Here is a 26,511-nt window from a genome sequence, read left to right as displayed (position 1 = left end):
TGGTGAGAGTGGGCAACCTTGTCTTGTTCCTGTCTTAGTGGAAATGGTTTCAGTTTTTCACCATTGAGGACAATGTTGGCTGTGGGTTTGTCATATATGGCCTTTATTGTGTTGAGATAAGTTCCTTCTGTGCCTACTTTCTGGAGGGTTTTAATCATAAAAGGGTGTTGAATTTTTTCTAAAGCTTTCTAGTTGTTCCGTGACATGTGGGATCTTCCCGGACCAGGGCTCGAACCTGTGTCCCCTGCACTGGCAGGCGGATTCTTTACCACTGCACCACCAGGGAAGTCCCTAATAAGACTTTAAATGTCATACCTAAAGATTACTTCATTTATCCCTTCAGGGGTCTTCAGTTTTACATCTAGCAAAGCCTGAGGTCTTGTGTCTAACAGGTACTACATCAAGCTGCATGACAAAAATGGAAATAGGTTATTTTGCTTTTCAGCATTCTACTTGCATTAGAATACACATGATGTGGCAAGAATTGCTTTTAAATACTATCTTGCACACAGTGGAGAGGGCTTAATTTACAGAATTTTCAAAGAAAAGCGATAATAAAGTGACATAGATATACTTAGTATAATTTCTCATTGATGTCTTATATTTCTCTTAATGCGTGAGTGCTAATTCATTTCCATAGTACTTCCTGTCTGCCATTCCCAAAGGTAGTATTGTTATTATCATTAAGATAGTCAAGACTTGGTAGAACTCTGAAAACAAAAGTTCCCCAAATCTCATTACTGTAAAGTCTGATTTAATAAACATTAATTCTTTAAAAAAAAAGCTAACTTCTTTCTGCTACACTAAATGGTAAAAGTTAAAATCATAATATAATACGATTATATTATAAATATAAATTCCATAGAACTCTCACATTATAAATATATGGTATAAATAATTGAATTTTTCTAAATCCCATGATCTTTTCCAAATTCACATTTTGATTTTTGAACTAAATGAAGTGGTATTTTAAAAGAGAAGTGGTTCTATATACTGTCCTATTGGTCTCTTAGCTCCCCAAGGCAAAGTGGTCTGATTATATTTATTTATCTGTCAATTGAAAAAATTTCTTTTCTTGAGATGTTTGCATCAATATTTCAGGCCTGGTTTTGCTTATCTTCCTTCACTTTCTCCTCCTGATGAGATATGAGTCAGTATAATTTTAAACCTCTGTGATTCTGAATTTTAAGTAGTTTAATAAGCCATCATTTCCTGAATTTACTCAAGCTGCTATAAATTTACCAAAGATGAATACCTTATTATGCCACTCAGCTATTATACAAAAGCTGTGAACATTTGCTGGTTATATTTTTGAATATCTTTATGGGTTTTGTTAATGCTAAATTCTAGTAGTGCCTTCCTTAAAACCAGGAGACACCTCTGCTACCAGGAGATTAGAAGTAAATTAACAATTAAAAGCCTTTTAGAGAACACAGAGCCTTTTTGTAGGAGTTTCCTGCCTTCCCTGGGTCACGGTGACTCATTATCAAGGTTCCCAAAGTGTATTTCATCTGTTAATATATAAGGCAGTTTCACACAAGAAGTTTTCTCACTTAATTTTGTGCACTTCCCTGGAAGAAGGTTGACCTAGAAAATCTTCAAGTTTTCTTCCGACTCTAAGAGTTTGGAATCATTAGCTGACCCGGTGTCACAGAAAATCACATACCTGTGACATGTTCTAAGGAATGGACAACTTGTGTGTGCTCAGGTGGGAGTTTTCCTGGGACCTCAGCTCCTAGATCTACTTACTAGAAAGAAGGAGGAAGCCAGAAGTACCAGATGGGAACGAGGCTGCTCAAGGACCCAGTCAAAGAAGCTGGTGTTGATACAGCCTTCCCAGGATGCACTGTTTAAAGAGTGTGACTGCAGTCAGGTGTGGAGAGGGGAGGGGAGCCCGGCATTACTAACAAGGAAGGCAAAGAATGAAATGACCTGGAGCACATATGAGCTTCAAGGCTCACCCTGGTACTTGGGGGGTCTTCGGGGAGGAATGTTTTATCACAAGCTTCTATAGACTGTGGGGCTGATGCGACTCACACATTGGAACTCAAATTAAATTTGGTTTAAAAGCATGGCCAGACTTCGGCCTATTATTGGGGCTTGTAGATCTGTGCATCTGGTATAGGTAGAAATTAGACAGGGTTTAACCAAAGGAACTGTCATTAATTGTAAATATCACTTCAGACTTCTATGTGTGTGTGACAGCACATCCAAAAGGAGAGGGTAGTTAGAATATGTTTGTTTGTGCCTGACCGTACTTCCATGTTCAAAAATAATCTATCGTAATAATTAGTTATGCCAGTTATCAGGGGTACAGCATGACCAGAGTCTAATAACATCCTTGCAAACTATTCCAAAAAAATTGTTATTCCAACCAAATTCTGTTTGGTTGATGCAGTTCCTCTTGGCCTCTTTTCTCACTCTTTAGTCACTCAGGTCTTACTTTTTCTTCATTTCCGACTTCAGGGAACTTCTCAGATAAACAGACTCTGAAACCTCTGGCAAATTCCTTAGATAAATGTGTTCAGGACCTCACATGGGAGCGAGGGCACCCTGACAGGAAATGGGACGCCACGATGCAGGTCCAGATGTCATACTAACGTCAGGTCCTTGGTGGTCCCCCGTGCTACATCCTTCAGAATGCAGTGGGAAGCTTCTGGAAAGACCTTGGGTTCACGTTTTATCCCTTGAATATCCAGATAAACTAAAGCCACTTAAACAACAGCACATGTTCGTGATTATAAACCCTCCTGACTCTCTCCATCCCTGTATACAAATATGCTGTCAAGGGAAAGGAAAGAGAGTGGAAGCCGCATGGATCGGTCCACGTTAAAGACCCCAAAGGCCCTGATTTAGAGCTGAAGGGACAGAGGAAGGCAAGTCAGAATGGATTATGTCAATACCTCTGTCTAGTGTGTTTGTTTATTCTGATCCCACTGAGATCTTGGACATGTAAATGAAGTTCAGTCTGTCACTTGAGAGGAGGTATAATTTTAAAGTTCCCAGACTATCATCATCCTTCTCATCATAAATGACAGAGACATTTAAAGCTGCATCCCACTTGAGAGCTTTGGGCGTTAATTGTTAGACTTTGGAAAGTATTAGGGTATTTACATAAGGAGAGACAGAGACAGAGAGAGAAGAAGAGAGAGTGGGAAAGAGCAGGAGGGAGAGGGGATGAGAAAATTGGAATATCCAGTCAAGGTGAAATGATGTGAAACAGTTGACTTCCATACTTTGTACCACTGTAGGGACTGCTACTATTGGCCAAATTATCTAAGCAAATAGAGGCAATTACAATTTTCAAAGTAAAATCAAACAAAAATATTTTTTAACTTTAAGAATTGTCAGTAACATCAAGGATATATGTTATTAAAACTAAAAATATTCACATAAAAACAAATACCAGTGGGAATGCATCCCTTCTGAACCCTATTCTTTCAAACTGCATTTCATTAGAAATATCATAGTTACAGGGAAGAGATACTATATCTATGTTATAAGGATTCATTTTCTTTCAGATTATCTTCAAAATCATACTGTATTGAAGATGTTGGTGATTGTATAAAATACTAATTGTTATTTATTGCCATTTTGATTGTTATTATATTTAACTTTTGGATTGTCCGAATTTTTAAAAATTATTCTACAAAGGCAAATAAAATCACTGTGTGCTCTCAGAGACTTTATAGTCTGGAAGATAAGAGACACATATATTAGGTGCATAGTCTAATTAATATTCTTTCCTTTTAGTTTCAACATGGAGCCCAGCTATGATTTCCTACATATCTATGAAGGAGAGGATTCCAACAGCCCTCTCATTGGAAGTTTCCAGGGCTCTCAAGCCCCAGAAAGAATTGAGAGTAGTGGAAATAGTCTCTTTCTGGCATTTCGAAGTGATGCTTCTGTGGGCTTGTCGGGGTTCGCCATTGAATTTAAAGGTACTGTGACCAGCTTAACTTGTGAGGAAAGTGACTTGTATTGAGATTTCTTTAATCATAAGCATTTATTTATAAAGTCTTGCCTATCTGTTCAATGCATAAAATTCTGACATCTCTCTCAATCATCTGGGGAAAAGGGTTGATCTCGCCAGTGGAGAAGAAATTTCCAACACGCATTTCTACCTTAGCTGAAAGAAAAGAAAATGGGGGAGGGAGATTTCTTTTTCCAAATTCATAGCCATTTAAAGATAAATTATGATTTGTACAATAAATAATTTGAGTATTTAAGAATTATTTTAATATGTGTTTTACTATCTTAATTTGTTTCTTCAGGATGACTCAATTTAAGTACATAAATAGCTTAGTGTGGTTTTTGTTTTTTGGGGTTTTTCTGGCTTGCAGGATCTTAGGTCCCCAACCAAGGAATGAATCCAAGCCCTCAACAGTGAAAGCATGGAGTCCTAACCACTGGACTGCCAAGGAATTCCCGATAAATAGCTTAGTTTTATCTCAGTATTTTTCAAGATGTAAAATATCGATTGCCATTCCCTGTCCTGACCACCCATGGTGGTTGGTTTGATGGGGAGCAAGCACTGATCCTGGTCAGTGCTTTCTTCTTTGGTCACCTCATGAGTGACTCCCGCTTCTTTGGGATCCACCACCCCCTGTCACTAGCATCCAGAGAAAACAAACAGACTCACAAAGATTACCCCAACCTAAGCATTTTGCTGTTGGGTTCATGAAAATAAATATATAGTTTTTTCAGGGCTTCCCTGGTGGCACAGTGGTTGAGAGTCCGCCTGCTGATGCAGGGGACACGGGTTCGTGCCCTGGTCCGGGAAGATCCCACATGCCGCGGAGCGGCTGGGCCCGTGAGCCATGGCCGCTGAGCCTGCGCATCCGGAGCCTGTGCTCCACAACGGGAGAGGCCACAACGGTGAGAGGCCCACATACCGCAAAAAAAAAAAAAATATATATATATATATATATATTTTTTTTCTAATCTGTTTTTTCTTTGGGATCCACCACCCCCTGTCACTAGCACTCAGAGAAAACAAACAGACAGACTCACAAACAAAGATCACCCCAACCTAAGCATTTTGCTCTTGGGTTCATGAAAATAAACATATATATTTTTCAAATCTGTTTCTCATGTGAACAAGGAAAACACGGGGTATATTACAAAGAATCAGGAAAAGGATTTATCAAAATATTAATTGACGGTAGTGAGTGCTTTATAAAGAATAATGAAAATATATACATTTATTTAAACTTTTGAGTTAGTTATTAGTTACTAGAATTATGAAATATAGGGTATGTTTCATCCTTTAATGGACTTGTATTTCTTGATATTGTTTTTAAGTAGGAAATTAACCTACTTCCTCAAAAACACCGAAATCTAAAAATTTACTGATCTTTAGTACAATATACAATTAAAAAAAATTTAAACAATTCAGCAATTGAAGGAGTTGCTGTGCTTTTTGGATGGGATCCATTAATGTTCACGAATAATTAACAGCAGTACTTTTAAGTATTTGCCATATCATTAGACAGTTTCTGTATTAATAAGAACTCATTGAAGTGCATGTCACCATGACAACGCCCATTCTGTAACGAGTAAAAAATCACGCGTTTCATCTAAATATAAAACTGTAAGGAATGGGAGGGAATATTTGCAAATGATGAGACCAACATGGGGTTAATATCTAAAATATATAAACAGCTCATACAACTCAATACCAAGAAAGCAAACAGTGCAATAAAAAATGGACAGAAGACCTGAAGAGACATTTTTCCAAAAAGAAAGACATACAGATGTCTAACAGGCACCTGAGAAGATTTTCAGCATTGTTAATTGTTGGAGAAATGCAAATCCAAACAACAATGAGGTATAATGTCACTCTGGTCAGAATGGCCATCACGAAAAAGTCTACAAATAACAAATGTTGGCGAGGGTGTAGAGAAAAGGGAACCCTCCTACACTGTTGGTGGGGGTGTAAATTGGTGCAGCCACTATGGAGAACAGTATGGAGGGTCCTCAAAAAGCTAAAACTAGAGTTGCCATATGAGCCAGTAATGGACTACTACTCAACCATAAAAAAGAATTAAATCCTGCCATTTGCAGAAACATGAACGGACCCAGAAAAATTACGCTTAGTGAAGTAAGTCAGACAGTGAAAGACAGGTATTGTATAATATCACTTGTATGTGGAATCTAAAAATAATGCAAATGAATGTATATGCAAAACAAAAACAGACTCACAGACAAAATTATAGAAAACAAACTTATAGTTACCAAAGGGGAGAAGGAAGGGGGGGAGGGACAAATTAGGGCTATGGGATTAACAGATACAAACTACTATGTGTAAAATAGATAACAACACGGATATTTTCTACAGCACAGGAAATTACAGCCATTATCTTGTAATAACTTATAATGGAGTATAATCTTTAAAAATACTAAATCACTATGCTGTACAACTGTGACTAATATAATATTGTAAATCAATTATACTTCAATGAAAAAAGAAAGACTGTACATCTGTCATCACCTTGTATTCCCCAGGGCATCCTAGGGTAAGAGAATCAGCAGATGAGTGAGTAGATGCAGTAGAACTTGTGTCCCTCATGATAGGGGTACAGGGCTGCCTCTTTGGCCTGGTTCTTTGGGGACCAGCAGAGCCTTCTAAATGGGCGCTAGAGCTCTCACGCTTTAAAAGTTCTCCAGTGGAGCCTGTGAAAATAAATCATCAGAAAACAAGGAAGGACACAGCAATGAAACAGCATCCAGCAAGTACAAGGCCCCATATGGTGAGGGAAGCAGGGAGCGGACCCAACTCTTGGGCTTGACCAGAAGGAGCCACGGGGCAGTCCTGCCGAGTGACCCCAGGGGCCCGACAGCTTTGGCACAGACGTTCTGGGAGGCGTCCATAAGCGGAACCGACAGGAACCAGGGCAGAGCACACCGCATAATGAAGTCATCTCATTGGGAAATGTGACAACTTGTAAGCAAAAAGCGTGCCATGAGTTATCACCAAACATCCTGAACTGACAACTGAGTAAATGCAAGTAAAAGCTTCGATGCAGTGCATTTGGAGAAATGAAGAAAAACTGGCCATCAGAGGTCTCAATTTGCAACCCAGAGCAGAAAATTGTGGGAGTGGTATTTAACCAAACAGTACACTAAACCAACAGACACTTATAACAAAAAGTGATTAAAAAGGCTGACCAGGAAACAGGCATGTATTTTTTTCTCCATCATTTTTTAAAATATAATTTTAGTTATTTTATTTTTTATTTTTGGCTGTGTTGGGTCTTCGTTGCTGTGCGCGGGCTTTCTCTAGTTGTGGCGAGCGGGGGCTACTCTTCATTGCAGTGCGCAGGCTTCTCACTGCGGTGGCTTCTCGTTGAAGAGCATGGGTTCTAGGCGCACGGGCTTCAATAGTTCTGGCTCGTGGGCTCAGTAGTTGTAGCTCGCAGGCTCTAGAGCACAGGCTCTGTAGTTGTGGCGCACGGGCTTCAGTAGTTGTGGTTCGTGGGCTCTAGAGCGCAGGCTCAGTAGTTGTGGCACATGGGCTTAGTTGCTCTGCAGCATGTGGGATCTTCCCGGACCAGGGCTCGAACCCGTGTCCCCTGCATTGGCAGGCGGATTCTCAACCTCTGCGCCACCAGGGAAGCCCTTTCTCCATCATTTTATAGGAGAAAGATATATACCCTAGACCAGTGCTTGTATTTATTAGACACTCGAGACATTCTGTTGAATGACAGAGTAAACGACATCCAATGGAAGGACTGTTCTCTTGCCCACAGTTTTATTTATTCGTCCCTTATTTGCTTAAAATAAACGATCTAAGGCAGCGTTAAAGGATTATCAGAATGTCCCCTACTCCTTGAAATATCCAAATTGGTTTTCAGTAAAGTGTTTAGAGAGTGTTGGTCCCAGCACAGTACACAACTATTGCTGCTGTGAGTCTCTAACCAGAGCAAAAATAGAGGACCTGGAGGGGTTTCCACAATTGATATATATGATATAATATATTCATGACATATATGATAATTAATATATTATACATGGCATATGATATATATGTATGATAATATATATGACAGATGGTATATGATACATATGATAATATATGATGGATGATATATATATGGTAATATAGCATGTCCGATACATGTGATAGTGTAGTGTTTATATATTTATGTTGTACTTTAACCAAAGTATGTAAATAAAATATTCCAATAGCTGGTTATAATAATTAGTCCAGCAGTTGCCAGAGAGATCTCTGCTTGGCTGATGTTGACACATAGGTCATTAAAAATATAATGAAAGATATTGAATAAATACATTTAAACAGGCCTCTTCTCCATCCTGCAGGACGTCATAAAGTTTGTGCTTTTCCCTCTTCCACTGTTTGTTATCCATTCCTAAGAGGATGTACGATGTAGTTTTCAGAGCTCATTGCATCTTTACTCTTTACTGGCTCACCTGCCACAATCTCCCAGGAGCATCTTCTTCCTAACACTACTGTGTGGATTTACTCATTGGCCATAAGTAGACACTCAGGAAGGGAAAATGCTTAAAAAGGAACGTAATCCACATTGATCACAACCCCCAAAAAGGTAAAATGCAGGCTTCCATTTATACTTTCCAGAGATTTTTTATGTGTTTGCTTAACCCTGGGGCAAAGATTGTCAACCCAAATAGAAAGAACTGAAACATATTTATTTTATCCATTCAAGTTATCCTTGAGCCTATATTGATATTAATAACCCCATTCATGAATAGCACATTCATGACAAATAGCATTTTCTTAACTTTAGGCCAAAAACATGAAGAAAAACATTTCAGTATAACATCTATATTGATCCCTTGAAGATCTGTAAAATGCAATTCAGAGCCTTTTGACGTTACAAGGGGCTTTGCTGATGGCAGGACGTTGACAAGCACAAACAGAAAGCAACTCAGATGATGGAATTGCACACAGCAGAAGGAGATGTAGATACGTGATTTAGAGACATTTGGAAGGTCTGCTGAAATATGACATTTACAGTGTTAATGCTACCAGGACATAAGTGGCACTACCCACACAGCTACAGGACTGTGAGAAAGAAAGAAGAGAGCTTTGTATTTATATCTGGGAAAAAAGAGGCTTTTAGCAAATGCCTCCTTTAGTGGCCCCCACAGCTGGACAGATCTCTGCAGTGTGTTTTTGTGAAAGTTATTTAACTGCTCTTGCGCTTCAGATTCTCAAAATGTAGAATGGGCCCACAGATCCTCCTCACGTCGCAGAGGTGGGGTGAAGATTTGAATGAAAAACATGCAGTGTACCCAGCTCAGCGCCTGATACATAACATGCCCTCGATTCCTTTGAGCAGTTATTAGAATTAGAATAGAACTGTGTTGAGCAATGATTACATCCCAGACACAGGGCTTGACCCTTATGGATCGGGAAATGTGCTTTCCAGCTACGTGTGGCTTCACTGACTTAGTGAGGGTGGTAAAAGATCAGAACTTCTTTCCACGATTCTCTCACCAGCATGAGAGATCACTCTTAATTTACGTGAATTAAATCAATTTCCTTTTGAGAAGCCCAGTTCTCCCATCTCTTCCTAAAATGTGCTGTGATTTCATGAATTAAGTACAAAAGTCAGGAAGTCAACCTCAACAGCAATTCTGTAGTGAATTGTCATTTGAAAAATAAGAAATAATTTTATTGAAAGGAGTTTTTTCTATTTTTCTATGATAATTATTGACTTGAACATTAATTGACAACTTGGTCAATTAGTCAGTCAATTTTTTTGAGCATATTTTATATGCTGGACACTGTTCTAGGTACTAAAAATATAAACAACCGACAATAAAAAAATAAAATTTCTGCCCTCATGGAGTTTACATTCATGTCTTCCTCAGAGAAACCACGGGAAGCCTGTTTTGACCCTGGAAACATAATGAATGGGACAAGGATTGGGACGGACTTCAAACTTGGCTCAACTGTCACGTACCAGTGTGACTCTGGCTACAAGATCGCTGACCCGTCTTCCATCACGTGTGTGATCGGAGCGGATGGAAAACCCGCCTGGAACCGGGTCTTGCCCTCCTGCAATGGTACGTATGGAACCGGTGTTTCCTTCAGGGATAACTTCCCTCTGGAATTTGGACTCTCATTTTGGAGACAGTTTGTACTTCCGTCCTGTATCCCCTCCTCACTGGTGGGGAAACCCCGCAGAGCAACGTGGGATAAGAACTTGACCTTCCTTGGTAGTTTAATTTACTCAGTGGGTTAGCCATTCTCACAGATTTCTGGAAGGGGAGATATTTTTCTCTCACTTAGATCGTTTGGCATTTCTAACTGCTGTTTTTGTGTATGAGAGATGCGAATTACCAGTCTCTAGGTGGCCTCTGTCTCTCTGCTTCTGTCTCTGTCTCTGTCTGTCTCCCTCTTGCTCTCTGTCTTTCTCTGTTTCTCTGCCTTTCTGTGTGTGTGTGTGTGTGTGTGTGTGTGTGTATCTCCCTCTGTCTGTGTCTCTCTGTCTCTCTGTCTCTGCCTCTCTCTCTCTACATATATACACATACATATACATATATTACATATATAAGGATGTGTCATTTCCCCACAAATACCAACAGTTTGTAATTCCTCATGTACATTAAATTAATAAAAGCGCCTATTAGAGGGTAAGGTCAACCTTCAAGAACAGGCAGTGCCATCCTACAGTGACAGAAGTCAGGTTGCAGTTGCCTTTGGGGGGTGCTGAGAGGAGGGGTCTGAACACAGACTTCTGGGCTGTCCTCCAGGTTCTGTGTCTGATTGGTAGCTTCGTGGGACCCTCCACAGACAAAACTCCAGACTGTGTGATACACCTTAAAAAGGAGACAGTAAAATCCTGTGTTTTGTGACAGAAAGATTGATTCCAAGTTTACTTTAGGATGAACTCAAGGACCGGTTTAGTTAGATACACTGAACTGATGAAATAAAGATCTTTTCCTTAGGATGGCTCTGATGCTTGTAACTTCTGACCAAAGTGGTGTTTCAGAAAATTAGTACGTGAAAAATCCGAGCAAACAACACAGGCGAACAGACCTGACGCCCTGGGTTGCTCTGGCATGTCTGTGTTTCTGGGTTTGTATTATGACCCTGAGAGCTTTTCTGTTCAGGAACCTAGTCCTCCAGCCCTGCAGTACTCAAGGTTGGCGCAGACAGGGAACTTCACACACGTTTTCAGAGGAAATGAATAAATCAGGGAATAGCCAAAACAATTTCCAGTGAAAATTGAAGTCTTCCTAGTCTTACATATTTTATCCTCTAGCAATAAACTCAGAGAAATAATTATTGCTGCTTCTCGGATTCCAGGAGGTTCATGTGAGGGGAGAATGGTGAAGGGCCCACGTGGCTGTGTGGGGCGTCCAGATGATGACTTTAATGTCTGTGTAAACGTTACAGTAAGCTTTGAGTCAGCGGCATCACAGCGCTTCTCTCTGGGGGTTAGAAGAGCATCCTCGTACGTTCACTAGAGTCACCTCAAAATGGCATCCTTAAAAGTGCACACTGTATTAAATTCAGACATACTTTGAACTTATGGGGGATGATGATACATTCTTTAGCCATAGGCTAAACGAGAAAAATGAGGTCACATTTAGGCAACAGATAAATAATCTAATTTTAAATTAGAGATTTTTTTTCCGTATCTGAAGACCCGTGAACTCAAGCGTAGTTTCTGTTAACCAGTCATCACATTTATGTGCATAAAACATACAACACTGGTTTTTCCTTAAGTTATTTATTTCAATTGAAATAAAACTAAAAATTCCAAATCATTAAACAGAAATGTCCTCTCCCATAGTTTATTTTGGATATCTCCAGGAGAACAGCACTTTTTGTGCTGAATTAATGCCTGTGGATCACTCAGATCACCAGTTAAACTAAGCGAATGTTGTTATATTTTAAACATTTTGATAGTTCATATATTAAGGGATGTATTTTGGGCTAGTGTGTTTTAAATTCATGACATAATTTTTCTTTCTATTGCCTACATTTTTTTGTTCATTGAGGTTTCCTGTTGAATTAGAACAGAAATGGAAACAGCCTGGAGTCTCTTTCATGGGTCAGAATGGCTTTTATTTACTTATGTTGTTTTTGGTTTACATTCAAATTTGATTGTATTTTGTTGCCTTTATATATGAGACATATACTCCAATTAACCAAATGGATGAGTCAGTTTCTTGTTACCATCTGCAATGAATACTGTTGCAGATCTTTTTTCATTTAGGAAATGATCTGTTTAATACATTAATTACCAAAGAGTAACAGCATACTTGTTTTCCTTCTCTTATCACATTAATATAAAAGAATTTCTAACATGAGAAAGACCATGCCTGTTTCTCAGGTTAACACAGTAACATGGACAGAGTAATTGTTAAGAATTAAATGAAAATTCTCTACATATTTTTCTCAATTTCACAAATGTTTGGTTGTGTTTGTAGTATGTTATGCAGTTTGCGTGCTTATCTTTAAATCTGGGGGAAAATGTATAAGCATAGTGCAATTTATCAAGGTAGCAGAGGACCTAAAATGCCATGTTTGTTTTCTTTCATTTTATCCTTTTTATTTTTTAGTGTTTTCTATTATCATAAAGTAATGATCTGTCATCCTACCCATTAACAAAATAAATTTTTGTAGTTATACTTGAACAAATATATCAGAAGATATAAGATTTCTGTTTGATAAGATTTCTGTTTGATCATTTGGGCATCAAAATATTAGCTCAGTGAAGATTTATTTCCACTTTTCATTTATGCTTGTTGTTTAAACTTTGAAATAGATAAACTTTTTAATAGAAAAGGGATATTTGCAAAATGATGTGCTTAAATTTTATATGTCTAAAAGAAAATAGATTTCCATTCTTCATTTGTACCTATTTTTAAAAATTTGAACTTTTGAGTGTTTAAGAAAAATTATAGTTCTGAAATAACCTGGTTGAATTTATATGGCTAATTTTCTTAAAATTAAGTTATATATCTAAACTGGTGGAGTGAGGCTCCCGGCATTTCACTGAAAACCTTGAGCTTTGAAATTTAACTTACAGAAATTTCCTCTATCTAAAAGTGAAAAAAGTTTTTTTCTATTTAAGATTGTAAAAAAAGCCATGGTAAGTGTTTTAGGTTGATAAAATTATTATGAGTTAAGGCATCAGCATGAAGGCTGCTCTTAGCTTAGTTAAGGGAAATCTCTACTAGTTGATCATAAATAGATTATAACTGTCAGGTTTTTAAGCTGTCTTCCTTTGACTTTTAGAGTATGACTTCAGTTTTCCAGCTGCGTAAAGCTGGACCTGGGAAGTCTCCTGCCAAATCATCAGTGAGGTGCTTTGACACTAGCATCAGCATTCTGAGCAGCTTTATTAATCCTGGAGAAAGTTCCATCCATCAATTAGGACTTAACAATGTGCTACTTAACATTCAAAAGATTTGACACGTTATCCCCCATTTCTATCCTTTTTAATGCTTGAAAACTGTCACATTAAGAAGAAGTAAGCTACAGAAATATAAACTTTCTCAAATACTGAAAAATAATTCTGAATTCAGATCAGAGAAGGTGTATCTAGGATAAGAAGGCATGCAGTCAGGCCACAAAGGGCACAGGTGAGGTGCAGTTGGCGTTGCTTCAGTGGATAAATCGCATCCTGAGCAGATGAGCAGACGTGGACCTCTTTTTAAGTAAAAATATGAGGAATTGAAGTATTCGCAGTTTAATCCCGAAACTGGGATTTAGTTGAAAGTCTATTTTAAGATGTTTAACAATAGTATTTTGAATATCCAACTACAGTATTTTTCTATTTTCTCAGCAAGAGCAATGCTGAGAGTAACAAGATGATCAGAGGGAAAATAAACACACACACACACACTCCCTCTCTCTCTGAACTGTTCATATAACACCTCATCAATGTACCTGCCCTGACTTTGTAGTTTTGGGTTCCTTCAGCTTTCAACTGAACTTATAGGAAGAGACCCCACACCCACTAGTAACTATACATGTCACTCTTGAGCTGAATCTACGATGAAAACACAAAAAGAACTAAAAGTAAACATTACTTTTTTTTAGTCCCACAGTAATATAAAGACAATAGAAAACTGAAATAATCTTTGTATCTCTTAAGTTAATATGATGGTTGATATCAACCAGAAAGTTCTGGTAGGCTTTTGACGTATTGATAAGAATTTTTCTTTATCAGACCTGTTTTTATTATCATGACAACTGTTTTCTTTATTGTTTTAGCATGTCTGAGAACGTCCTTAAAAATAATATTAGGTCTCCCTCTTAAGTTGAATTACTTTTATTCTCACCTGGTCAGTCTTTGTTTTTCTTTTTATTTTACTTTTGATAGCAATGTAAGTTCAGATTTTAACTGTGATATTTTGTTAAGTTTTTGAATAATCATGCCCATTTGTTCAGTGCTTTCATTTTTAGGTCACTTGTCACTTGCCATGTGGTTACGCATAGCATGTAATTCTCCGTTGGTCTGTTTCAGCCCCCTGTGGAGGCCAGTACACTGGATCAGAAGGGGTGGTCTTGTCACCCAACTACCCTCACAATTATACAGCTGGTCAGATCTGCCTCTATTCCATAACGGTACCAAAGGAATTTGGTAAGATTTTCTTCTTATTTTTAATTCACCGTCATATCTCTTTCGGTGTTAATATTTCCATAATTTTATAAACAAATATCCCAGCTCTTGGTATAATAAAATAATATAAAAGAAGATGACTTAAAGTAACAGGTTTTCCAAACATGTCTTATACAAGATCCACTACAATTCTTTTATCAGTGTGATATAAAATTCTTCAATTTCCTTCTCGGATTCTGATCCAGAATAATCAGAGAGAATAAATGTGACTTTGTTCTTATTTTTGTTAGAAAAAAGCATTTCTCCTTTGGTAGTTTAGTGTGTAGAGGAGGATTGCAGCCTCACATGTGAACCAGGGGAACACTGATCAGCCTGTGGGGTATTGGCACATATATGTGGTTATTGATTATGCTGGAAATCACTGGATCAGTGAACATACCTTTGAGTGACAGGAGATGTAAAAGCAGGCAGAGTCCTATCTGACCCCTCCAAACTTGGCATCCTGGTTTCCCTCCTAAACTTTGCTTCCAACCTGAGCCAGTTTTCTGGGATGGCTTCATTTCTAGAAGATCCTTCTCTGGTGGTTTCCTGGTGGTTTGCTCAACACCGGATCCCCACATCTTCCCTCTCACTCTTGACCAGGAAAACATTTTTGTGTTAGATTCTTTCCTGGAGTCAACCAGATAGTAGCTTTTATAATTTTATGGAATAGTTCCTTTTTCCCAACAGTAAAATTTAGAACCCAACATAGTCAAGGTTTTTTTCTATATACTCAAAATAGCAGCCATCCACTCACAGAAATAAAACATAAAAATTCTAAGGTTAGATTCTGTTTGAGGGAAAACATTTAAAAAATACAATTATATGACAAGAAAGTTAATTTCTGCTTAAGAAACTTGCATATGGGAGACAAATGATTCCTACGAACTTCTGTTATATTAATCACAGGCTTCTTAAAATCAAATGAAAAGCTCCCCCCAAGCACTTATTCCAGCATTTGGTATTTTAGATCACGGGCTCTTCATGATCTGTGTGACGCAACTTGCTTAGTCTCTTAAGCCAAATCGTTTAGCTTCTGCTTTCCACCAGTTCTCGAGGATGGTTGAGTTTTCAGGCAAGGCTTTCCTTGTATCATCTCTCCATGATAAGAAGAGCATGTGCCTGGGACTTGGAGAGTGATGGATGTGAACACGGAGACCAAGGCAGAGGCAGAGGGACCAGCTTCCCAAAAGGCAGAGAGTGGGTCCACCTTATGAGCAAATGGAAAATATCAATCTCATTTAAAAACGGAAAGACTGAGCTTCAAAATGTTTATTTTGTTATAAAAAAAATGGACAGTAAAACTTAGAACAGGTCCTAGGCTTTCACTCTTTATGCTGGACCAGTGCCTCTAAAGTCCCTTATTTAGCCTCAGTTAGTACATTCTTTCACCTAAATTCCCAACAACATTCCTCCAGTTACTTTCCCATGAATATTCCTTTTATTTTTATTCATGGATACTTGACAAAATATAATTATCACAATAGAATGTAGCAGCCAGAGTTTATGATTTTGGTTCATTATAAAATTTTGTTGAGTTGTCAAAACACAATTACGACTTTTCAGCAGAAAAAAGTTATACTCCTAAATATTGATAATAAGTTCCCAATATGAAAGGTTTAATGGCATAAATTTATCATATTCTATCTGGGCAGAAAACTTTAGTCTGGAATAAAATAGTTATAAAGGATCCTTAGTAAAAACCTATACTACCTTATCTATTATTTTTTTCCCCTCTTCCTTACTCTTTTCTGAGAAGTGAATCGACCAGTTAACAATTAATTCAATGATTGTGATAAGTGCTAAGATGAGTAAAATACTGTTTGGGTGCCTGAGATGCCCAGCAAATATTATGGGATGGGGTGACTGTCCCTATTGTGGGAAGGGGCTTCTTACACAAGTTCCCAATAGGAAGTGTCATGGAAGACAGGTCATCAGTTATCCTGATTTCCTCCCTATTTTCATCCAAAAGCGTCACCAGAGTATCCTTTCTAAAACAAAACTCTGATCATGAAAACACCTCGATAAACGTTTTCACTCACTCCTCTTGCCCCCAGAGCAAAATCCACGCGTTTCCTGGCCTTCGGGGCTCTGAAGTCTCAGGCCGTGCGGCCTTGCTCCCCTGCCCCCTTTATCCACTGAGTGTTAGCAAAGCAGACGTTCACCTGCCAAATACTGCTCCTTTTGTTCGCTTGCTGAAGTAACCCCTTGTGTCCCATTCTTACGCAAAAAGGGTTTCCTTTCCCATTCATTAAGGCTGAAGCTGGAATGCTCTCTCCCCCAGGAAACACCATTGTCTCCACAGCTGGAAACCACCCCTCCCTCCCTACACCGCCCACGCCCTTCGCCTGCACTTTCTCATCCCCTGTCTTCCAGCTGCAGCAACAGCCTTCCTTGACCAGCTGTGGCCCTTGGCAGCCGTCTGCTGTTCAGGCCCTTCTTCCTTCCCGACACCCACACTCTGCCTCTGTATTTGTTGTGGCAACTACCGCAGCTTAGCATGTGATGTTCCTGGGACAAAGTTTCTATCTTGATCGGCCCTTCATTCTTAGTGTCCACTATAAAGCTTATGCTTTCTAAGCATTTCTTGAAAAGAATGTAGGAATTACGTGTGTGAGTTTCACTTTTCTCCTACAAACGAGACTCAAGCAAGATGAAGACTGAATGTTGAGGTGGGGGGACAGTGAAGGGAGGGCTGTGCACGCAGGAGCCTCCCTCATGGGATCCAGAAGAAAGTTCTGTCCCTCTTTCTAGCGCCTGCGTTCAGAGCACTTCAGCCACTGGGAAATTCACCTTGCTCACATGCTTCCTTTAATTGTGCTTCTCTAGGAGATTATAAAATCTTAAAGTACTATATATACATATGCATATATTCTCTTACATATATGTGTGATATATTATACATGCATGTATATGTGCACTGTATGTAATACATATATGTAAGAGAATATATGCCACATATAATATATGATATGATATAATGTAATAAAATATAATATAAATACACACCAGCTGCTATAGTTAGATTTTCCTCCATTTTGCCAACACATAGATTAATTCTTTCATGTATAACTGATACACACACCTCCATTTCTTGTTCAGAATGATTTAGAATGATTTTAGTTTAAACCTTTCACATAGATAATTGTTGATCGTTGCTTGTAAATGGAGACTAAATCACAAGTTTTTCTAAATACTGTAAAGGCCCTGTATGTTATCCATTTGAATATAAAAATGATTAAATTTGAAGTAGTAAAATACTTGCAATGTTTTACTTGGAGGAAGTGTGTTCTTGAAATTTACGTAACCTGTAAGATATATAAATTGTAGAGTAAAACAAGTCAGACATTGCTATAATATGTTGCTGAATCGTGTATAAATTGTAGTGAGTTCGTATGAATTTGGCACTGTCATAATCATAGGTGAAGAATTTTAAATTCCCCAGCTAATCGCATGCTTTAAAAACCAACAGGTATCTTGATTCCATACCTACTGTTCACTGAATAAAATGTCATTAATTACTCTTAAAGAAATAGGACCACCTTATGGTTATTCTTCTACTATCCTAACATAGTATTATAAGAGAAAAACAGTCTTCATTTAATGTTCAAACTGTACATGGAACAGTAATTTTATTCCTTTTATTAAGTACCAAAAGATCAAGAAGCAAAATAAAATTGTTTAAGCAACAGAAAACTTTTAGAAAGCAGAGAAAATAAGCTCATTTTTTTTACAGGATTCTTAGGACCATGATATTTGGGAGGTACCAGTAAACAATATGATCACCATTTTCATTTCTTTCATTTTAAAAAAGCATTTTGTGCCGACCCACCCCCTCTATTTTCAGTGGTATTTGGGCAGTTTGCCTATTTCCAGACAGCACTGAATGACTTGACAGAACTGTTCGATGGAACGCACCCTCAGGCCAGACTTCTCAGTTCACTCTCTGGGTCTCATTCAGGTAAACTTTCAATGAATTTTGTCTTTAATTCTAGTTACACAGCCAGGGTAATTAATTTTAAACTCGTCTGTTTTTATTTTCATTTGTGAAGGAGAAATTTAATCACCTTTGAACTTGCTTGCTTGTTCAGTAAAATCTTATTTTCAATGTAAAATTTCAAATGTACTTTTATCCCACATATAAAATCACCTGTCTTTATCATTTTGCTTACTAAGATTGTGGAAAATATAATATCCATCTCAGTGAAAAATAAAAATATCAGAAAAAAGGGGTAATAAACTATCTTGTTACTTTGCTTTCTATTCTAAGTGTCGTAATCTTCCTGAAGAGAAACACTATTGACATTTTGGTCTGACTCATTCCAAACTTTTAAATGCATACATGTGGAGATGCACCACAGTCACACGTCTATAAAGGTGCAGATGTGTATACACATACATGCATTCACGTGTGCCCCTATATATGCATGTAAACATACGTGGAACTTCATAAAACGTGGGATATTTTTCACAATTTAATTTTTATCCCATACATTCATTTAAAATCACATGTAGAGGTCTTTCCTATCAACAAATATGAATATACACCAAACACCATTTGCTGAATAGTATTCAGATGGGTTAATGAAGGAGTTTATTTACCCCAACCCCTCATGGATGTCATGGCCCTCTTTCGTACCACTGCTACATTGTCATCATTTACCAACACAACATCAAGCCATACTCCTGCGTCACAGCCTGTGATCAACCAAGGCTAAGATTTGGTTATTTCCAGTTTCTCAGTGTTACTAACCACAGGTCTTAAGACCTGTGTCCTGTTAAGACCAATGTCCAATGATGTAATGTCCAGAAATGCATCAGAAGCTACACATTTAAAATACTGATACATCCTGACAAATTCACCTCTGAAAAGCTTAAGCGATTCACACGCCCCTCAGAGTACTTGAGACCATTAGTGCACATTAAGAGCTGAAAAACACATTTCACAGGTTTGTGTTGTTTTTTTTTTTCTGAGTTCTTTATTTTTTTTAAAATCAGCTTTGGATTCTGAGACATTTTCTTAATTCTGAGTAAAATCCTAGCAAGTAACTGTCAAAGTTGATTCTGAGTCAATGATTCACCTGCTTCTATTTCCCACATTATCAGCTAATTGGCCTATATCAGTGCTTTCTTCAAAAGAAGCATAAAGGAGATCACGATGAAAACAACATTTTAATGGAATGTCAAGGCAAGAACAGAGTTTTTAAATCTTTGTAGAAACAATGTGTTTGGGTTCTACACGCCAAAGCAAAGTTTTATGGAAGTTCAAAAAGTAAAAGTGCAATTCCAAGTTAATGATTACTTTCCCAAACATTGTCCACCACAGGCCGTGCAGTGAATGGATCCTGCATGTTATCTCTCTCTGTTTTTCCCTCCAGGTGAAACGTTGCCTTTGGCCACATCCAATCAGATTCTGCTCCGATTCAGCGCGAAGAGTGGGGCGCCTGCACGGGGTTTCCACTTCGTCTATCAAGGTGAGTCTCTGCCACCTCCGCCCGGCTCCACACACTGCTCGTACCACTGCTTTCAGCACCAAAACATCTGAGTTGCACTTTTTCTTAATATTTAAGAATTTGAGGGTATCCGTGTATTTAGAATGAAATTATTTAATAAAAATATTAAAGTTTTTTCTTTTGACAGTTAAATGTGATACTTCTAAGACAAAGATGCAATAACGCTTCGATTATCTGGCATGATGACGAAACAAATATTGATTAGATTACCTTAGTATAGCGCAACACAATTTGCAAAATGATTTCAAATGTGTTATAATATTTCACCTAACCTAGTTAAAATTAAGTAAAATATTTCGTAATAGATTTTAGTAACTGTCTTAATGAAATACATTTAAAACGCATGGTACAATTTCACATCTTACTGTGAGAACTAATTGTCAAGGAAAGGTAACAAAACCAAACTAAACCCAGAATACCATCCATGTTTCTATCCCTTGAAATACCTATTTTATTTTGCTTGTATTCTATTAACTTTAGGCACTTTTACCCCTTTATAATTATTTTTGAATTTGGAGCTTATTCAAAATGCTTGGGATTGCACAAAGTTTCTGAACAATGCAGTTTTTTTTCCTGTTTCTAGTTCACCTTCAGTTTGCATATCCATTACATGAATTTGAAAATACACCCTATGGACTGTCCGTCCACTTTCAGAGGCACAGAGCCTGACTCTGGATCTGACCTGCGATGACTGTACAGCTGAGATGGGAAAGAGGTTGTCATCTTCAGTGATAAACTAAGAATACTTAGCTTTTCTAGGTCTCAGTTTTGCTGGAGGCTGGATAGATTACAGGCCACTCTTGAACATTTTCTTCAGAAGTGGAGGAGAATCACTTCCTGGCAATGGCTTCTTTCCTTTAATAAGGACTCCTCCAGAAAACATGCTTGACAACATCATGTTTTTCATAAAATTATAGAGAGTAACAATCTGTCATATCATTCATAAATGATTTTTGATAATCGCACACTGTGAAATGTATGGCCTCAAAATATTTCACGATAAAAACCCTTCAGTGTTCGGCAATAAGATGATTTAAAAGTTACGGAAAGAGTGAGAATGATGTTTGATGGGCAGGTAGGAGGAAAAATATCTCTAATCTAGTTTAAGGAGCTATTGCTTGGGTGATGATGCTATTACATTAAAATGGGTTACATTGTTCTAATTAAACCTTTGTTAAAATATAAATAATTAAACCAGTATTTTTTTAAATGAACTTTATAGGAGAGGGTCCAGTTTAGGTGACTCACCACTCACCCACTTCTAATTTTCTTTAAATAAATTCTGTGTTACTTTGCAGAAGCAGATTCACAAACCAAAGTAAGTTGGCGTGACCTCTAAGGAAACTGGACCGATTGGTTTAAGTACATTTTTTGTCCTGGAAAAATTCAAGTTCCTGGCATTGTCTGCCTCAATCAGGGACTTCCTTTAATTTTTGATGAAGATTAGAAAATTGATCAGATTATCAAATAAAATATCTGAAGCACATGACCCTATGTCTGTCCTATTTGCACATGTTATATTCAGAAGTCATGGTTTTTAAAATTATATTTCTTGTTTTAAAGCAACATATTATCATTAAAATGTATAACATACATAAAAGTGAAAAGAGGAAATCATTTATAGAAGGAATGTATTTTCCTTGCACTTAAGAATATGTCTCTAACATACTCAGTATTTCTCCTAACTTAAGAATATGTCTCTAACATACTCAGTATTTCTTCTAAAGTTCCAATATATCTCCTTATCTTGCTTTGTTCCTACAGTAAGTTTATGCAAAAATGGATGTCTTTTTATCAAAGCCAAATCCTTCAGATCTAAAGAACTAGAATCATGAATGCAATTTATAAATCACTCAGGAGCACCTGGGAAAGTTTTCAGAACATCTCAGAAGTTAAATTGAACATGGCCTTCTGAAAGATAGTAGTTTAGTGGAAGCCTAGAAATTATTTGAACTCTATTGTGTAAAAACATTCTGAATAGTGCTTTCACATACCACGTACGACTCCATTCCTCCATAAGTTATTAAAGCTTAAAATTGTGCAGGGACCTTCTGACTTGCATGGCTATGGGCTGTGTAACCCTTGTTCACAGACAGTTCTGTTGTAAAGAGCTGTTCAGACTTCGGTGGAGAATGAGTGCAGGTGTCAGGTACAAAAAGCCGTAGTACGCGACCCAGGCAGCTCCTGACCCTCCGTGTCGCCCTGGTGAACCACACGGAGAAGGTGGTGGTGAGGATGTTGCTGCCCCTCTGATCTGGTGAAGAAATGGAAGTACAGAGGCTTTTTTTTTTTTACCAAGTATTGTAACTTTTATGTCTCTGCTGGGTTGTATTTGCTTGTTTGCTTTCCATGCTGCTTTGGAGTAGAAGGGTACATTGAAAAGTGAGGGAGGTAAGAGGGTGCATGAGGATACATGGGCACCCAAGAAGGCTAATGGGGTGACCCTTCACACCACAGTGCGTCCTCCTGGAGCGAGAGTCCCTGTAATCATTCTAACAGTCACTTCTGGACACTGTAACATCTCCCTTGAATACTTAAGAGGAGTGCCTTTAAACATGAACGTGTTCAGAATGTTTTAGATTTCCTTTTACGCATCCAGGAGAAACCCCCCGTCCATCCCCACTTGCTAGCACCCTGGAACTCCCTGAATGTCCATGGTGGGGATTCCCATAGCTGCCCCTCCTCTTCCTAAGCTCTGGGACCAAGAGACTGGCAGAACCTGCCATCAGTAAATGTGGTTCTACAGGTTTTAATGCTCTTTGTCACTCCATAGAAAATATACTACCCCTAATGTCAAGGTCTTCTAGGTCAATGCAAACATAAAAATCAAATAGTCCTCAGAAGCCCGCCGTGTTGGAGACTCACCTACTATTTCTTAACACGTTCAGCACCGTCTCTCCACACCCCCGGTGGGGGTCCCCTTTCCACCACGGTCCAGAGGAGCTGTCTCTAGGATGGTGAATAAAGTCGAGAATGTGAGTTTGGGTTCTCAGTGGGATGATAACAGTGATTTTATTGCTGCTCGTGGCTATTGTGGTCATTGCAGTCTGGCCTACCAACTAGTGGCCGTCAAGGACCACCGCCGTGACACCTTGCCGGGGCTGGAGAAAAGCCCAGCATCCTCTTGGTACACGAAACCCACTCTCATTAAAGTCCCTTTGATTCTATTCTGTGAAGTAGTTATGTTGCACTTAGCAACTTTTTCTGGCCCAAAATACACACCTTTTAATACTAGAATCAACCTTGTTAACACTGGAATCGACACAAGAAGCGAGCTATGTGGCCACAGAGACCAACAAAGGCAGAGCAAGTACTCTTTTCTCCTTTCCTGCTTACTCTGAGGCACATCCTCATCCTCTCTGCTCTGTGCACACGACCGAATGTGTCTGTGTTAAACTTGGTGGTTGACAATGTCTCATCAATATACTATTTGTAATTGTCTTACATTTATGCCTGCTGTTTCCACAGATCGTCTATTTTTCTTGTGTGTTTCAGTGTAGAATTCAACCCGCCTTTTAGTTCCCTCAAAATAACTCACTCACACCAAAATTAGTAAGCCATGCAGGACTTACTGAATATTTCAAGGGGAAAATGGAGCTGTGCTTTTATATCAAACCTCCCCACTGTGCACAACTTACAGATGCCAGTTGGCCACGTCTTTGTCTTTCCAGGTCACATTTCTCATCTCCCAGCCTCACCACACAGCATCCTGCCTTTAGCCTTCCAGCTGCCGGTCTCCCAGACTCAGCAGCTCTCAGGACTGTCCTCTGCCAGGGTTTTCCTAAAATAAACAGATACCAGAAACAGAGCTAGAGAGATGGAAATGCTTTTTCTAAGTTTGGGTAGGAGGAATTTACAGTAAGGTTTTCTTTGCGTGAGGTCCTTCCTAGGCATGCAAATACACGTTTTCGTTGATTTTCCCCCAGGCCTCATGTTTCCTCAGATGGCGTAAATTATACAGCTTAGTTGGTTTTCCACTTCTAAGAAACTCACATTTTGTTTCAAGAGCTTATAAAATGCATACTTTTTACAAAGGAGATTGAGCATAAAGTTTTGTGCATAATTCAGTGATGTATGCTTTGAGTTCACCGACTGGTAATGGCTTGTCAAATCAGATTTTTAAACTACGAGGACAGGGTGATTTTCAGAAATAGAATATGTCCCTGTGTCACTAAATGAAATAGGAAAGACTGCTTCACTTGGACAGTTACTCTTGTCTGCATTCAGGTTTATTTTATTATCGTTGTTGTTCTTTCACTCCACCTACTCTAAAAGAGGTGCAGTAAACGAACTGCATGCACGCATCTGTAGCTTAGAGCATTTGTGGTGATGTAAGATTCCATCACATTATGTTCCCCTTTTCCCCATATTCACAATATCGCCCGTTTTCAGTGTCATGAAAGTCCCAGAGAATACCACCCAGTCTCTGAACCAACACAGTCCTCGGCCTGAGAAGCCAATCACTGTGTTCATCACCGTCTGTTCCAGGCTGACCCCGTTCCCTGCCCACCTGGCACTGGGCTGATTTCAGTCCTGCTTCACAGTAGTGCAGAGCATTTACTGAAAGATGGAGAATAATGGCTACCAGAATAGAATTTCTCTCTGATGTGGCCCGAAACCTCCAGGTGAGGGCAAGCCCCAGAGGGCGGGCTGAAAGGGACAAGTTCATCAGCATGGATTAACTGCTGGAATTTCCCCCCAGATATTACATGCAGTTTTGATGCCTCTATTTCCTAGGTTTCCTCTGTCTCACTTTCTCAGATACTGAAAATTGGTTTCTTAGCTTTGCAAACTTCTTCCTCTAAAAATTGTCCTCCATCATTTCATTCAAATGCGGGTATTATTCACTTATTGTTATTTTCCTTGAAAATAGACAACTCTGAAGTTCATGAAGAAAGGTTTAATAGTGACATGTGTACAGATGACCCTCGGTGGTGTGTTTCTCCTCATTTGTGATACCCTGGAAAAATGCTATGTTTGAGGCCACTTAGACAAGTGTGGAAGCTTGGCCACGAATACAGGGTGCTTCCCAAGTAGTTCAGGACAAATTGAACAGTTAAGATTGGAGATATTTCTCCATATTTGTAAAAAATTCTCAAGAATTGATAGTGGAATTTCATTTTATGTATTTGTTTATTTATTTATTTATCACTTTCATGCTGCTGTTCAACTGTAACAAAAAACCCAGACATAAAAATATGGCAAATATAAGTTTTAAGCCATATTTTATTACAGTAGAATATTTTATATTCTGCATTGTTTTCAGTTATAGAAAAGAACATTCTGAAGTATCATTAATTTTATTGACTATAGCTATTAGACAGTATACACAATTTTATTAGCTTTTGCCTTCTGATCAAAAATATTTCAACACTGAATTGAAACGTAGTTTCATCAAAACAGTCTTCTGACTTCCATTCTCATAGAATTGCTTCCTGACCAGCAATTTACCCAAATGGTGTCTGTTATTGTTCAGGTTCAATTCAAAACAAGATGCCAGTGTATTGGGGAAAGGATTTTAAAGACAGAAGGATTATTTTTAAATAAAATGGCCCCTTTCGAATGAAGGCACACGAGGATGGAGAGGAACGGGGTCTTGGAGACAATAAACACAAACTGACTTTTAACTCAGGGACAGAAGCCAAAAATGCAGACTCCCAAGTGCATACCTTGTGGCTCTGTTTCTCAAAGAGTCTGTTTGGGGTGGCAGACCCCTTTGCCACTGAAGTATTTTTCAAACTTTATCTCGTGCCTCTTTTTATAAATAGAAAAATCTCATAGCGATAATTCGCTGCCTATCAGTGAATTCTGATCTACAGCCTGAGTACACATCTCACCGGAATGAGGCTCAGCCGCCAGGCCCAGCATCAAAGACCATAAGATCCACACTCCGTGGAGAACCTGGGGACAAGAAGAAAGTACGGGGTGGGGGGTAGTTACAGGATGCAGGCTTGTGCTGGGGGACCCGGGGCGGGACCGCAGGCAGCATGATTTTGCTTGGGATTCACCGCTGTCAGGGGTTCGCTGTGCCGATGGGCATCTTTGTTTTTACGTCGGGTGTAGAAGGAACGGAGCAGGGCTGCAACTGTGATTAGTAAAGGTCATGATTCATGTTAGTCTGGAGAGGGGAATTTCTGTTCTTTTCTGTGGCTTGCATAGTGTCCCCAGTATTGCTTGTGATCACGAACAGGCAGTGACCTCGGAGACTGTGTGTGGTCAACAGGAGGACAGCCAGCTCTCAGGCCGGGCAGCAACCAGGTGTCGGTGTCAGAGCTGCTCGTTGTCTTTCTCCCAGCCTTCAGGCCAAATGATGTCCCCACCAGCTGGAATATATTATTAAACTTTGTTCTTTGCTGTATAGACTCTTTTTTTCATTTCCAAACCGACAG

The 26,511-nt window shown here is 38.7% G+C and overlaps 1 protein-coding gene across 1 annotated transcript in view; it reads left to right on the top strand.

The window, feature by feature from the left end:
• Positions 1-26,511, top strand: part of CSMD1 (CUB and Sushi multiple domains 1) — a 1,745,896-nt gene that overhangs the window by 1,528,500 nt on the left and 190,885 nt on the right. Inside the window, exons 30-34 of the mRNA XM_024768064.1 lie at positions 3,754-3,941; positions 9,859-10,053; positions 14,475-14,591; positions 18,457-18,570; positions 19,988-20,083. Of these exons, the coding sequence (XP_024623832.1) occupies positions 3,754-3,941; positions 9,859-10,053; positions 14,475-14,591; positions 18,457-18,570; positions 19,988-20,083 (710 nt within the window). The remainder of the gene's footprint in view (positions 1-3,753; positions 3,942-9,858; positions 10,054-14,474; positions 14,592-18,456; positions 18,571-19,987; positions 20,084-26,511) is intronic.

The sequence above is a fragment of the Neophocaena asiaeorientalis genome, unplaced genomic scaffold, assembly GCF_003031525.2.
Source record: "Neophocaena asiaeorientalis asiaeorientalis breed wild unplaced genomic scaffold, Neophocaena_asiaeorientalis_V1.1 scaffold16, whole genome shotgun sequence".
NCBI classification, from domain to species: Eukaryota; Metazoa; Chordata; class Mammalia; order Artiodactyla; family Phocoenidae; genus Neophocaena; species Neophocaena asiaeorientalis.
This window is presented reverse-complemented; position numbering and strand designations above follow the sequence as displayed.